The sequence below is a fragment of the Bemisia tabaci genome, chromosome 6 (genome assembly GCF_918797505.1).
Source record: "Bemisia tabaci chromosome 6, PGI_BMITA_v3".
Lineage (NCBI taxonomy): Eukaryota > Metazoa > Arthropoda > Insecta > Hemiptera > Aleyrodidae > Bemisia > Bemisia tabaci.
In genome coordinates this window covers 3,966,001-3,979,904 of record NC_092798.1, presented here as the reverse complement: position 1 = coordinate 3,979,904, position 13,904 = coordinate 3,966,001, and the positions used below count along the sequence as shown (strand labels likewise).

General features: G+C 39.3%; 1 protein-coding gene across 8 annotated transcripts in view; it reads left to right on the top strand.

The window, feature by feature from the left end:
* LOC109040476 (WD repeat-containing protein 47) overlaps positions 1-13,904 on the top strand; it is a 287,658-nt gene that overhangs the window by 193,268 nt on the left and 80,486 nt on the right. Inside the window, exon 1 of one of the 8 annotated variants that reach the window (XM_072301260.1) lies at positions 2,186-2,272. The exons of the other annotated variants lie outside the window; for them this stretch is intronic. Within the exon in view, the coding sequence (XP_072157361.1) occupies positions 2,204-2,272 (69 nt within the window). The 5' untranslated portion in view covers positions 2,186-2,203. Of the gene's footprint in view, positions 1-2,185; positions 2,273-13,904 lie in introns of those variants that run through there. 8 annotated transcript variants of the gene reach the window in all.

Genomic DNA, 13,904 nt, shown 5'->3' with positions numbered 1-13,904 from the left:
TTAACCAGGTTTCAGATAACAAAACTATGTCTGGTTTCAAGTCAGAAAGAAGAATTTTGAGGTCAGTTTCATTAGAGAGTAAAGATCTCATATTCCAGTTCAGGATATGAAAGTTTGAGGGAAGAGTAGATAAAGTTGGAGGTGACATAAGGAGAGAGTGTTAGAGGGGAAAGAGGGGAAGTAGGGGGTTTAAAAAGAAAGGGAAAAAAAGAAAAAGGGATTAAAAACAGAACTGGGTTTTAGGTGGGAAGATCAGGGAGATAGAGTAGTCTCACTACCAATATCCATCAGGACTAGTGAGGAGACAGGTTCAGAAGAATGGGTAAGAGTGGGAGAAGGTGTATTGATAGTGGATTGTGAAGGATTTGTCTTTTTAGTTTGGAGATTGGTTGGGGTTATTGATTTTGTAGAAGAAGAAGGTTTGTATTGTTGTTGGGGTGCTTGTTTTTGTCCAGTATTAGGAGGTTGTACCGGGGATCTAGCGGAAGGGGTTTGTTTCGTAGGTATGGTAGATGAATTAGAATATGAAGAGTTTTTGTTACTAGGGGGAGGAGCCAATTTAAGTTGCTGTTGTCCTAAGTGTGATTGAGCGACAATAGTTTGGCTTCCTTTATTCGGAACGGGCCAGAAACCTTTATTCTGATCACTGATTGGTTTATGGATCTGAGTAGAAGAAGATTGGATTTGATAGTTTTTAAGCCATCTATCGGAAGGCATTACTGGATCGTTAACCTCTGAAATCTTAACTTTCTTTCTTATAGGAGAGGGGGAAAGAACTACTTCTGAATAGGGTCTTCTAAGGTCGTCGATAGAATATTGAAAGTTATCAGGACTTGTTTGTTCTTGGTCATTGTTTGAGGTTAGAACTAGATATTTATTATTCAGAACCGGGAAGTTCTTGGGATCGATATCATCAATAGAAATGGTCTCTCCTGCCTTAATTTTATTCTGGATTGCTAGAAGTCTGTCATTCAGGGTCAGTTTGATATTTTCGGTTTTCAGCATCTCAACTTTTTTGGTTGCTTCATGAAAGCTAAGATTTTCGAAGGCCATAATTTTTTTAATAGCTTTCTGTTCAAGTAATGAAGGACACGCAGGGTCAAAGGTTTTGTGGGGACCTTTGCAATGAAGACATTTGGTTGTATTAGGGCAAATATCATGCGCAGCATGTTGGTCTGAGCAGTTTGGGCATCGATTAAGACCTTTACAAGTTAAGATACCCTTAAATTCAGCACGATGGCCATAGTTTAAACAGTTAGAACAGGTTGTAACGTTGTAGATATAGGGGGTAGCTTTGCAACGAGAATAGAAGATATAAAAGAAGTCAGGGCGGGTAGTACCTTCCCAAAGAAGTTCGAGTTTAGGGGTAGGAGTTAAAACACCTTTCTCATTTCTTCGGAAGATACGTCGAACTGAGATAACATTAGCATATTTATCTTTTAGATAGTTGCCTATAGATTCAATGCCTAAGTCTGTATGTACGTCATTGATTACTAATCTACGAGTAATATAATTGAGGGGAATGAAAACCCTAGCATTTTCATAGGGGAGAATAGTTTTGTGATTGGAAACCAGATTGTTAGCATATTCGCGTTTCACAAATTCGATATTGACTAAACTTTTGTTAATCTTTTTGATGGACTTAATACCGACAATATTACATCTATAAAGGGCTTCACCTATAAGGGTAGCATGTTTGTTACCTAAACCATCATAAGATAAGGAGATAACAAAGGGGCCAGTTGAGTTATCAGGATACAGTAAATCATCAATTTTCTTAAGAATAATCGTTTTTCTACTTTCGGTAGCATTAACTAAAGGATCGGCACTTACGGAAACAGAAGCATTTTGGGTTTGGGAGTTAATACCAGGGGGGTCCCCTGGATCTACTGGGGGATCAGACATTTTTAGGCTGTCATCGGGAGACAGAGGTTAGAAAAGATGGACTTACCACATGGGACGGAGATAGATTAACAAAAACTTAGAAAAGGATAAACAAAAATAACAAAAGAAATTGACTAGAAAAATGAGGAAAAAAGAAAACTAGCTGGAAGACATAGGAACTAAAAACTCAAAAACGAAAAAAACGGTAGTAAAAAACTAGCGAGAACCAAGAAGATAAGGAAGCGGAAGTAATACGCACTACACACTAGTCAGCTCGGAGGTTCGAACGCGAATGCCGAAAAGTGTTGTGAGGTGGCAAATGGATATGGATAGGGAGAGCCTCAATCACCCGGAGAATCTTTCACCTGACGAGACCGAAAAAGAGGAGGTACTTATTCTTCATTTTTTGAATTTGTCTGTTGAAGTCGGGATTATGTTTCGCCCCTTCATGTCATTTGACTTTGAAACGTCGCCGATCGGTTGAAAAGGAACATGCTAGTCGACCAATTAAAAGCCATGATGATCCATGGCTCATCAAACATTTTATAACTTAAGGTGATTCGATGGACGCCATATTTTGTGTCAGAACGCCATGCGATATATCGCATCAATTGGTTCCATATTTTCAGCTACTCGTCATTTTTCTCCTATTTTGAGATCGCAATTCTGTTGTCAGGAGTCTAAAGCACTCACTTACCAATTTTAACAAAGAAATTCAACGTAATAAAGGCGTTGTTTTTTCAGAGAGAAAATATCGCATTCGAGTGCAGTTTCGATATCAGTATCGAATGCGATGTTTTCTCTCTGAAAAAACCACGCCTTTATTACGTTGAATTTCTTTGTTAAAATTGGTAAGTGAGTGCTTTAGACTCCTGACAATAGAAGTGCGATCTCAAAATAGGAGAAAAATGATGAGTAGCTGAAAATATGGAACCAATTGATGCGATATATCGCATGGCGTTCTGACACAAAATATGGCGTCCATCGAATCACCTTGTTTATCATTTGATGAGTTTAGTTGTAACGTTGACGCTGCTGCGTCGTCGCTCAGTGGATCGAGTCAGTACGAGAGGTCGGACTATATTTGGAAACTTTAAACATTTTTAACTCCGTTCATACGAAGCTGTAAGGTTCTGAAAGTGGTTCCACTGATTTCCTCTAGAAAGTTTCTTCTCGAAACAGCCCTTAAACTTTCAAATGTGACGAAATTAACATAAAAATTTGCAGTATTAGTCATTAATTTAATGACCGACCTTTCTATTATTGACTCGATCCTTTTTGCGTCGTAAATTGTGTCAAGAATCAAGTTACTTCACATCAATGCGTGTACCCGTTTTGCGGGTGCGATGAAACTCCAAGCGATAGCTTTATCGACACCTGTGCAGTGCGTGTTGCACGAAAACACAAAGTGAAGGCGTTTCCGGGTGTTTTACTCTTTTTTAAAGCACGCTGTTACATTCATCACTGGCGTAATGTATATGTAGTATTCAGCTTAGCTAGCGGTGCTATAACTATTTCGACACCGGCCCGTAGTGTGTGTCGCACGAACGACGATTTGAAGGCGTTTCCGATTTTTTTATTCTAAGTTTGGCACTGCATTGACTTTCCAAACTGTAACTATTTCGACACCAGCGTAGTCCGTTTTGCCTAAACAACAACATGAAGGCGTTTCTAGATTTGATTCTATTTTTACTTTTAAAACACGTGGTTACATAAAGGCATACAATAGTTTGCGGTCGCGCTTATGTCTCTCAGCGAAGCGGATGGTGGTTGCAGGGGGCGGAGAGGGGGGGGATCAATATCCAGATCTGCGTGTGAAAGAGATTCGAACGGAGATGGTGACCGGACTGGGAAATCGATAGCTCCGAGGGGCCACCCCGCTCTATTACAGAAAAGTGCGGAACTTCACTTGCAAGTGAGCCGCGAATAGCACGGGCTCTTACGAGCTTCGAAGCTCACTCCGGGATGGAGTTACGACGAAGACGGTCGTCAACCGATGAGATACATCATCCGATGAGGACGGTTGATGATGGAGCTCGGCGGAATATCCAGTTGGAATTAGAGTCCGTGGGAATTTGTAGCCGTAGCCGACCAGGCTGCGCGGTCGTTGCGACCATTTTGGCGCGATTCGCGGTTTTCCTGGAATTCTGGGCCGATCGGTGACACTGACACACTAAACATCCTGAAAGCTCCTTGATAGCGTTGTTATACTGCTGCAGCGGTGCGGTGGCGTTCGCGGACGTGGCGTTTGCGGATTCTAAGAATCGGGTGGCGTTTGCGGATTCTCATATTTTGACGGTGGCGATTGCGGACAGGCGGAACAGGGCCGGTGGACTTTGCGGACCAGAGAATTTCGGCGGTGGCGATTGCGGACGGAGGGGTAGGCACCTACTTATCCTGCCCCCCACCCCTGCGCTGTATATTAAAGAGACAAATTACCGGAGAGGCTCTGGATTCCTTTTCGTGGATGTAGAATGAAAAAAATATTAATATTAAACATTACTATTATATTAGTATAAAAACATATGAGCAGTGAACATACAGTAAATTTTTAAAAAAAGGCATATCAGAAATCGCGAGAAACTGAAAAATCGTCGGTTTCAGTCCGTTTTTAGGATGAAAAACATGTTATAAATTCTAATCCAAAATTGCTGAAAGTCAAAAAATTAAAATGTGTTTCCATTTTCCGTATGTAATTTTTTAACTTTCAGTAATTTTGGATTAGAATTTACAACATGTTTTTCATCCTAAAAATGGACTGAAACTGACGATTTTTCAGTTTCTCGCGATTTCTGATATGCCTTTTTTTAAAAATTTACTGTATGTTCACTGCTCATATGTTTTTATACTAATATAATAGTAATGTTTAATATTAATATTTTTTTCATTCTACATCCACGAAAAGGAATCCAGAGCCTCTCCGGTAATTTGTCTCTTTAATATACAGCGCAGGGGTGGGGGGCAGGATAAGTAGGTGCCTACCCCTCCGTCCGCAATCGCCACCGCCGAAATTCTCTGGTCCGCAAAGTCCACCGGCCCTGTTCCGCCTGTCCGCAATCGCCACCGTCAAAATATGAGAATCCGCAAACGCCACCCGATTCTTAGAATCCGCAAACGCCACGTCCGCAAACGCCACCGCACCGCTGCAGCAACGGCGCGAAACTGAAAAGCAAGTCAGTGATAATACTGGGAAAGCCCATTGAGCCACACCCATACACTGTGAGAAAGAGTAATCGACATTTTGTGTTAGTATGGGAAGTAGGACACAATGGTAACCGAAACGCGAGGTTGATATTTTTTCGTTAGTTTTTGGAATGTGCAGAATCTTATAACAAATTAACGCAGAGTAACATAGATTAATACCAAACACGGACATTTTTTAGTGTGCTCCCGTTGCATTGCAAAGTAGTTGTGATCCGAACGAAGACTTGTTGTGTTCGTTGTTGCAGAATGGGTAAAAAGAAGGTCATTCTGAATCCCTCTATTTTATCGAATGACTAAGCTGTCTTAAGTGATACTCACAGAAATTGCGATGCAGCTACAGACACAGAATCCAGATGTCCACGCTGTATAGCGACCGTGCAATTGTTTTCCTTTCACATTTTTCGCCCACTAGATGATTCCTCACTTATTCCCGAAAGTGAAACATTCATCGTGAATTCAATGTATGTGCGCGTTTCGATTTTCTAAAGAATATTCTTTGATTTGAAAGATTTTTTTTTCACCTTACTGATTTTTTTCTTTGTGTCTCTTCAAATTAAGCTTTCTTATTCGTTCACAGTTAATTGGCGGGGGAGGGGGGGTACCTCTATGGATCGTTTTTGGGCCCACCCTGAATTTTTTCAACTCAACAATTTTTTGCGCTCACTTCGAGTCCATATTTTAAGAAACTTTGGTCATTTTCGGTTTCCTTTTGAATTTATTACTGGCCTACTTGTATAGGTTTGAAGCCCAATTTTGGCGGAAAATGCTCGTTTTTCAAGACAGTCGAATGCCAAAAAATCCGCATTTTACGTCAAAATTGGCCCTCAGACCCGCGTGTTTAGGCCACTATAAAACCTGTAAAGATACTGGAAATGACCAAATCATGATGCATTTCAAAAATACAGACCTTCATAGGGCAACAAATCGAAGAGTTGAACTAGAAATCTCAGCTAGAATGGGCCCCACAACGACCCTAATCGATACCTCTCCTCTATCATCGAATACGAAGCAATTTTTGTTCGAATTAAAAAATCCCACATAAAAAAGTAGATAAAACTAGTTACAAAAGTAAAAAAAATGAGTAAGTAAAATGAAGAACCATCAATCGTAGAAAAATTCATAAAATCGTATTTCCGGATCATAAGAGTTCTCCTTCAAACGAAAGAAAATATTTTAAACTGAACGTAGAATTCATTGCATCATCTTTCCAGCGACCAATAACCAGTGCAATATTCACAATACTGATTATGCATTTAAATCGGTAATGAGCGTCGCATTGAAAGAGAGGAAGCTTTCAGCTACTTTCAGCTGAAGCCCTCGCTTATCATACGATTACTTGCCTGGTAGCCACCAGAGGGCGCTGCCGCGTCTCATCTCCGGGCGAGATGTTTCAAACCACTATAAGACTCCCCTGTTTGTGATGAAACCAAAGTTTCTCTCAGTTTCGCTATCATGGTGTCTTCGCTAGTGTATAACACGAAGTTTATGTAAATTTTTCAGCACTATTGCAAACATTTTAAACGAACTACGTACGGTACTTGAAGCCGGTATATTCTCTAACGTTGAGTGTAGTATGGGCTTGGACTCATTCCGCGGGTTCAGTGAGTTGCCGGTGTTCACCTCGCATCCTGATGGCGAATTTTCCTGACCTGGAGGTTATTCCAAGGTGTTGTTAACAGTTTCAAGAACAGTGAGGCAGATTTACTCGGTTCAGTGGTGCTGCAGATTAAACCGTCTCCATACATCGAGCAACTCACCCATGATCCCCCATTTTACCGCAGTATGATTCTGTCTTGCTCATCACACGCATTTAAATCTAGAGGATCTATACCTGTCGCACAAGGTAGATTTACACAGGTATGGAAAAGTTGAAAATTTCCCATGAGCCTCAGTACGTGTCACATGACCTCGTGACGTAGGTTAAGGGGCCCGTTTTTTAATAAATTACAATCAAATTAACATTCAAACGTTTGTGCGTTTAAACGCTAAAATTAATATCGCATAACCAAAATTGTGCAAAAAATCCCACAAAATTTTGACAAACGATAAACCGAACATAATAAATCAAAATAATCAAAACATCCAAAATGGCTGACGTTAAGGGGCCGCTGGAGAGCCAATCAGAGGCCAGTTGTTTAGTTCTGTCCATACCTGTGTAAATCTACCTTGCCTGTCGCAGGCAAATAGTGAAATCAGGCATTTTGTCAAATGCATAGGCAGATAGCTAAATTTTGATTGTCTACAAAATTTTGTGAATTTATGGCGGAGAGCTCACGAGTTTTCAATATTTGTGGTAAAATATCTCATCAAACCTACAAACTCTTTTTGTCTCTTCCTCTTAAGTTGCTTCTCATATTTTTAAATGTTGAAATTCTGAAAAATACTGTATTCTCTGACATGCTGAAAAGTTCAAGACGCGTGTCTACTCAGGAGCTAAAAATCGTTTAAAATACTGTTTTGTGATGCAAATTTTTACCGAGAACTTCTTCTTACGGGGCCAATCAATTATTTTGTCTAAAATTAGGAAAAGAATCAGAATTTCAATTTTAGCTGGAATATTTGACTATTGGCCTAGGCATTTGACAAAATGCCTGATTTTACTGTTTGCCTCCGACATATGCATTAAGACATGGGCCATGACATTCAAATGTCATACTTTTAAATTAAACGGGATATTTTCTATAGTATTCTATAGTATTGATGAATATTTAGAGTAAATTATGTATATTAGATTTATAACAATTTTTACTTTGACTTTGTAATCATTTGTTTTAAATCAAAAGAAACAATAAATTATTATTTTTATTATTATTATTTTAAGAAGAACGTAACCACCAAATTTTCAGAAATTGAGTTTCCAACGGATTTCTATTCTTTGAGGGTGGACGCATGCATGGTGCTACCAAGCGACTCCACAAAAATTGCTTTGCAAACGTCTTATCTGACAGTTTAAGATCAGCTTTAGTGGAAAAAGCGCGTGAGTTCCAAGAATACCGCGAGTGAGGGCAAGGGAATAAAATAAGATTTTTAAAATTGTCATCGAACACGCATGCTAGTATTTTGACTGTCAAAATGCTGCTAAAAGTAGCAGTGTTCAGCACTTTTGTGGGAGAAAAACATACCCGCCAAAAGTTTAAAATATAGTATTTCTTGCCCTCACTGGAAAAAAAACACATCGGATCCAGAGTTCAGACTCTTGAAAACATTGACAAGAAAACATACTCTTGATTCAATTAAATTTTTGCTTGAATCAAAAGGAAATCCGCTCAAATTAAGAGGCTTAGTTCTTGATTTAAGCAAAAATCCTATTGAATCAAGAGCATTTTTTCTTGTCGATGTATTTAAGAGTCTGGACTCTAGATCCAATGTGTTTTTTGGCGCGTATACGTAGTATACCGCCTTTGCGATCGTTTCGAACCCTGCTCGATACAATAACCGAGTCCCTTAGTTCCTTACCGAAAAGTGACTACCGCGAACTTCTGAGATTTTCCAAAGCGTGTAAAAAGTTTATTTATCCATCAATAATTATGATTTAAAGTTGTTTCTCATTCTGGGGCTCATTAGTTTATGTGCAGTGAATACCAAGAGTCTACGTTACTTGGTTTTTTCAAAAAAAGCCTAAGAATGCGACGCGCTGATTTAAAATATGCATATATAAGCAGAATCAAGCGAATTGATTCGAGGATGGCTGAGCAGGTCGGCACTCTCGAAATGAGAATTTAACTCCTCCGTTTTGTTCAAAACGTTGCTTTGACAGATCTGTAACCTCGGTTATACTTTTCAAAAGTTGGCACCCGTGCTCTGATAGTGCAATCTGTGTAAGTGCAATCTGTGATGAGCCTCGAGACTCATTAGACCATTAGCTAAACGTGGCTCATACAGGAATCCACTTACCCCTCTCTTTCCCACGCTCCTGCTCACTGCGTCGGCGTCTCGACGAACAAAAGCTAATGACGGTTGCCAAGCGATGCCGGGATCCTCAGCCCCTCGCCCAATTACTTACGCTTCATTAACCATTTCACCGTCACGCTAGGATTCGTCCAATTTTCAAAAAAAATTGTTTCGCGAGTTTTTAGCAATTTTTTCCTTACTCTCCGTTAAAACACGAATTAAAAGAGGTCTCATTCATAAAAATCGGCCAAATAGAAGAGAAGTTACAGTATTCGAAATCCGAAGAAATCAACAAAACTTCTCCAAACAAAAAATAAAATGAAGGGGGGGGATGTATAAATTACAATTTAATATGATTGACCTCAGAATGTGACAAGCAATTCAATTATAAAAAGGAGAAAAAATTGAGTGAAATTACAAAAAATTAGCCTCTTGCAAGGGGCTTCCTTGTATGAGTTTTGACCCGAAGACAAGTAAATCCCGTTATATTATTAAAACGAAATTAACTCCATAGTTTAATGCCTTAGTTTCTTGAATACGATTATTTTAAGCACTCGATTTATATCAGCAATTTTACCCATGAGGTGATTTCCTGAGAGCTGATAATATCACGAATTTCTCATAGAGCCCTTCAAAAATGGCTTGCTTTTTGGGCAGCCGATTCGGCCATCAAACCGGGGTTTAAATGGAAGCTGATAATAACACAAAGCTCTGAGAACAATTTTAAGATGAGTATAGGAACGGTTTGTAAATTACGAGAAGAGGCGGGCATTCTGTTCAGCATATCGATACATAAGTATTTTCACACGTAGAATTCAATTTTCACGTCAGAGAGTCGACATATTTTGATTTTTTCGATTTTATACGGGAAATTTATGGTTTTTCGGGATTGAAATTACTTACAATTGTTTCATGAAAAATGAATGCACCCAAAATGACTATAGCATTTTGACTTTCACATACCTACGTGCACTCACTAAATTGATTGGTAAATTCAAAGAGTGGGTACATCGACCTGGTATATCAAGTTTCTGCGATTTTTTACGGCAAATCGGTAGATTTTCGGGATGTGGATTGCTTACTTTCAATTCATGAATGAATAAAGCATGGACATGGTTGAGCTTCTTTGCATGAAAAGACGTTTAAAATAACAAAATCAAGACATATTTAATACAATTGCATTTATATCGAGTCAATTTCTTTTTAATAATATAACGGGATTTATAATACCGGTGATTTGGGTATTTTAGCCCCAAAATACCTTTAAATCGACTTTATCTTCTAGGAATTCGACAGAATTTTTCCTTTCTTCGCTTAAATTTTTCCGTAGCACTTTTCTTCAAGAATCTGATAAGATTTTGCTTGAGGCGGATCAAAAAACTTAAATTTGTTCGAATAGCTTTCTAGATTCACAATACACGGTCTCGTCAAGGTGCTGGATCGTGAATTCTCTTGTTGTGCTGCTTGCCTTTTTTGAAATCTCTGTAAATGAAAACTAAAGGGGTTGATATGTGCGAGTTAATGACGCGCCTTATCAACACATTGTGTTGGAGTTCACTGCTTGTTTTTCTAGTGCTGTTTTTTCAACCCTGCTCTTGCGACCGTGGTCTTATTACAGATATCATGTAGAACATTGGTCAATTTTTTTCAACAAAAATAGGAAGAACTGTCAAAGAAATCAAACTTTATCATGTTTTCTCGAAACTTGACTTTTGGCGGTTCCGCTTTCTTTTAAATACGCCGTTTAATAATGTATTTTTCCGTGCTAGCCGCGAGGCGGTCAGGGACTAACCCCCACTTTTCCCCCAGTATCAACATTACTCTCAGCTTTATCCTCCCATACTTCCAGACAGCGAATTAAGCGTGGTTAGCATCTCAGCCGACAGATGGCGTTGGCAACTCCTCTATAATGCTTCAATTAGTCCCATAATTCTATCATAGAGCCGGAGCTGATAAAAACTAGCATTGCCTAAAATTGCCCGCTCGTAATGCTCATCTTTAAGATACCTATTTCCGAAATGAATTATCCTTTAATTTTCTCCGAAACGTGTATCTTGTCTGGAAGGCCGTGCGGATTTGAATTGACTTCTGAACTTAGAAGTGCCGATGATCCCTGCCCACCTATTCGGATCTGTGCGACTGTCCCTGTGTACATTGCTTAGCACTCTCTCCGTATCATGAGGGTATTCTGTGATGTGGTCTATCTGTTGCAAGAACTGAGGTTTGGTTATTGGGTATTTGGCAATAGGGAAGTCCTTGGGGAAAATTTCCCGGAAAACTTTTTGATGAGTGATTCCTATGTATTTTTGGACGCTGAATCCGAATTTCGCATTTGTGTAAAGATCTTTTCGCCGCTAAAGCCGCCATTTTGAAAAAATGGCTTAAAAATGGCCTAAAATCCCAATTTTTGAAAATATCTCGCTTATTTTTGATTTTTTGACCAAAGTAGTTATTTTCAAAAATAAACTACATAAAATTCTAAAGAAAACAGGTTCTTATCAATTTTTTGATATGACTGAAATTTCAGCCGCCAGAGCGCGCTGAAAAAACCGCCAAAATTCGAATTTCGCGAAACTTGCGCTTTTCTCGTGAATAACTTTTCTCGGGGTGACTCTAAGTGAAAAATCTTAACTATTAAACTTATAGAGCGACAAATGTAATACTAGGAGTTGCTTTTTTTATTTTTCTTAATCCTGGACGCCACTGACAAGCTTTTGAAGTTGGACTGAAAAAAGCTGAACCGAGCATGGACAGGGTTCGCCAGTGTCTGCGTAATTTCTCTTCTGTGGATTTTCCTAGAGGACTTATTTACGAGTCAGATTGTAAAATTTCATTGGAAGGTGACACCCCCCCCCCCTGAAGACTCCCGAACAATTGAATGTCACAAATTATCTCCCCCCCCCCCCTCTTCACTCTGGCAATTACCGCTGTTTTTAGTGAATGAAACGTGAATGCAATGATTTCATCGGTGATATTTCGAGTAACATTAATAGTTCATCAGGTAATTTCTATAAGTTCTCATGAATAATTTTTTTGGACGGGAATAGGGAAAATGGACGGAAAGAAGCCTACTTAAAGTAGACGGACTGTATTATTACAGTTGCATAGTTTTTTCTAGTTTCAATAAAAAACATTTCAGAGTTCTCTGAATTTTCAGAAATCAACCAAGTTTTGAAGAAATTTTACTGTGCATACAAAGTTAAAAAATGCAAATCAAGCATCTACCTAATTATTTTCTACAGCGCATTGTAGATGGTCCTGGAATTTTCGTTAGATCAGTTTGTGACACATCTGAGTTCTTGTTTTTTTGATTGGATGTTTCCGAATCAATACGTTGCACTGTTTTGCTTGAGCGCAGTACCCTTGTTGCTGGTTCTTCAATTTTCATGTCACTTTCGTCATACTCACTGTCTGTTTCAAGTTTTTGACCAGGTACTGGCGGCATAAGAATGTCATAATTTCCGGTTCATCGACGCCCCCTTCCTCTTCCTCTCCTTGTAGGGTATCTTCCATTTGAAAATTATCGCAGGATTGATTGCACATCTGACAGAGAATGGTGCATCGTAAGCCATTTTTACGGCACCCACAAGTCTTGCGGCAACCTTTCTTGCACTTGCAGGCAATTAGCTTTAAATTATTTTCGGGAGCTGGTGAATCCAAAGTTGTTATAGGCGTTAGCCCATTTTTGGTGGCTTTCCAGCCCCAATTGCAGGGATCCTTTTTCTCACCCTGCCACTCCTGGACCTGCAAATAAGTTCGGAATGCATGCTCTGCTGCAGCCTGCTGCAAAGACCCAAGATTCTGTTTATTTTGAAATGAATATTTTATAAAGCAGCCGTATCTGTACTTATTTAGAGAAACTTTCTCAATGTCTGTCTGGCCGTAAAGTGTAAGAAACAACCTCTGGCCTGCAGCAGAAATGATTTCACGTGTTGATTTCGAGTCATTAAATTCCTCTGCAGATTTGATTAAATCGTGATTTTTTTTTAAAATATTCAATAATTTGACTTTTCCTTGATTAAAAATTCCCAAGGTAGTATCACACCCAGTGAAAGCGTGAATTAAAAGAATATTATCCGAAATTATTTAATCGCCAACACTTTCTCGGTTGTACAAGACTTGGGGCTTATTACCCCTAGCTGTCTTCATGAAAAATACATTTGGTACCTCTTTGCTATGCGCAATTAGCAACACAAGCAAATCTATGTCTTCACCCACCACCAGAGCTGATTCGAAGCCAGGAGCCAAGGAGCCAAGTCAGCCGTATATTTTCAAGATGATATTATTCCTGTCGATCCTCATTTGATTTACCGAAGAATTTGCATTGCTAAAAAGTCGGATGAGGAACTTGCAACGTTTTTGTCATATGAGCTGTCACCGTTCCCGCTGTCTCTTCTCACAGAAGAGGGCATGCGTAAAAAACACAAAATCTTCACTTTACGGTGCGTTATTAAGCCCATCAGAAGAGGTAATTGATGAAAAACATTCGATTCATGTCATCGACGGCGGATTTTTGTTACACAGAGTCGTTTGGCCCCGCGCCGAATAGTTTTCGTCAATTTTTCAGAGCTATGTTTCATATGTGAAATCTCACTACTCCCTGAACATGCAAATCAGTGTTTCCATTTTTTTTCCATGTGTTGTAAATTAACTTAACATAAACTTTTGCTCGAAATATCACCGATGAGATCATTGCATTCACGTTTCATTCACTAAAAACAGCGGTAATTGCCAGAGTGAAGAGGGGGGGGGGGGAGATAATTTGTGACATTCAATTGTTCGGGAGTCTTCAGGGGGGGGGGGGGGGGTGTCACCTTCCAATGAAATTTTACAATCTGACTCGTAAATAAGTCCTCTAGGAAAATCCACAGAAGAGAAATTACGCAGATACTGGCGAACCCTGTCCATGCTCGGTTCAGCTTTTT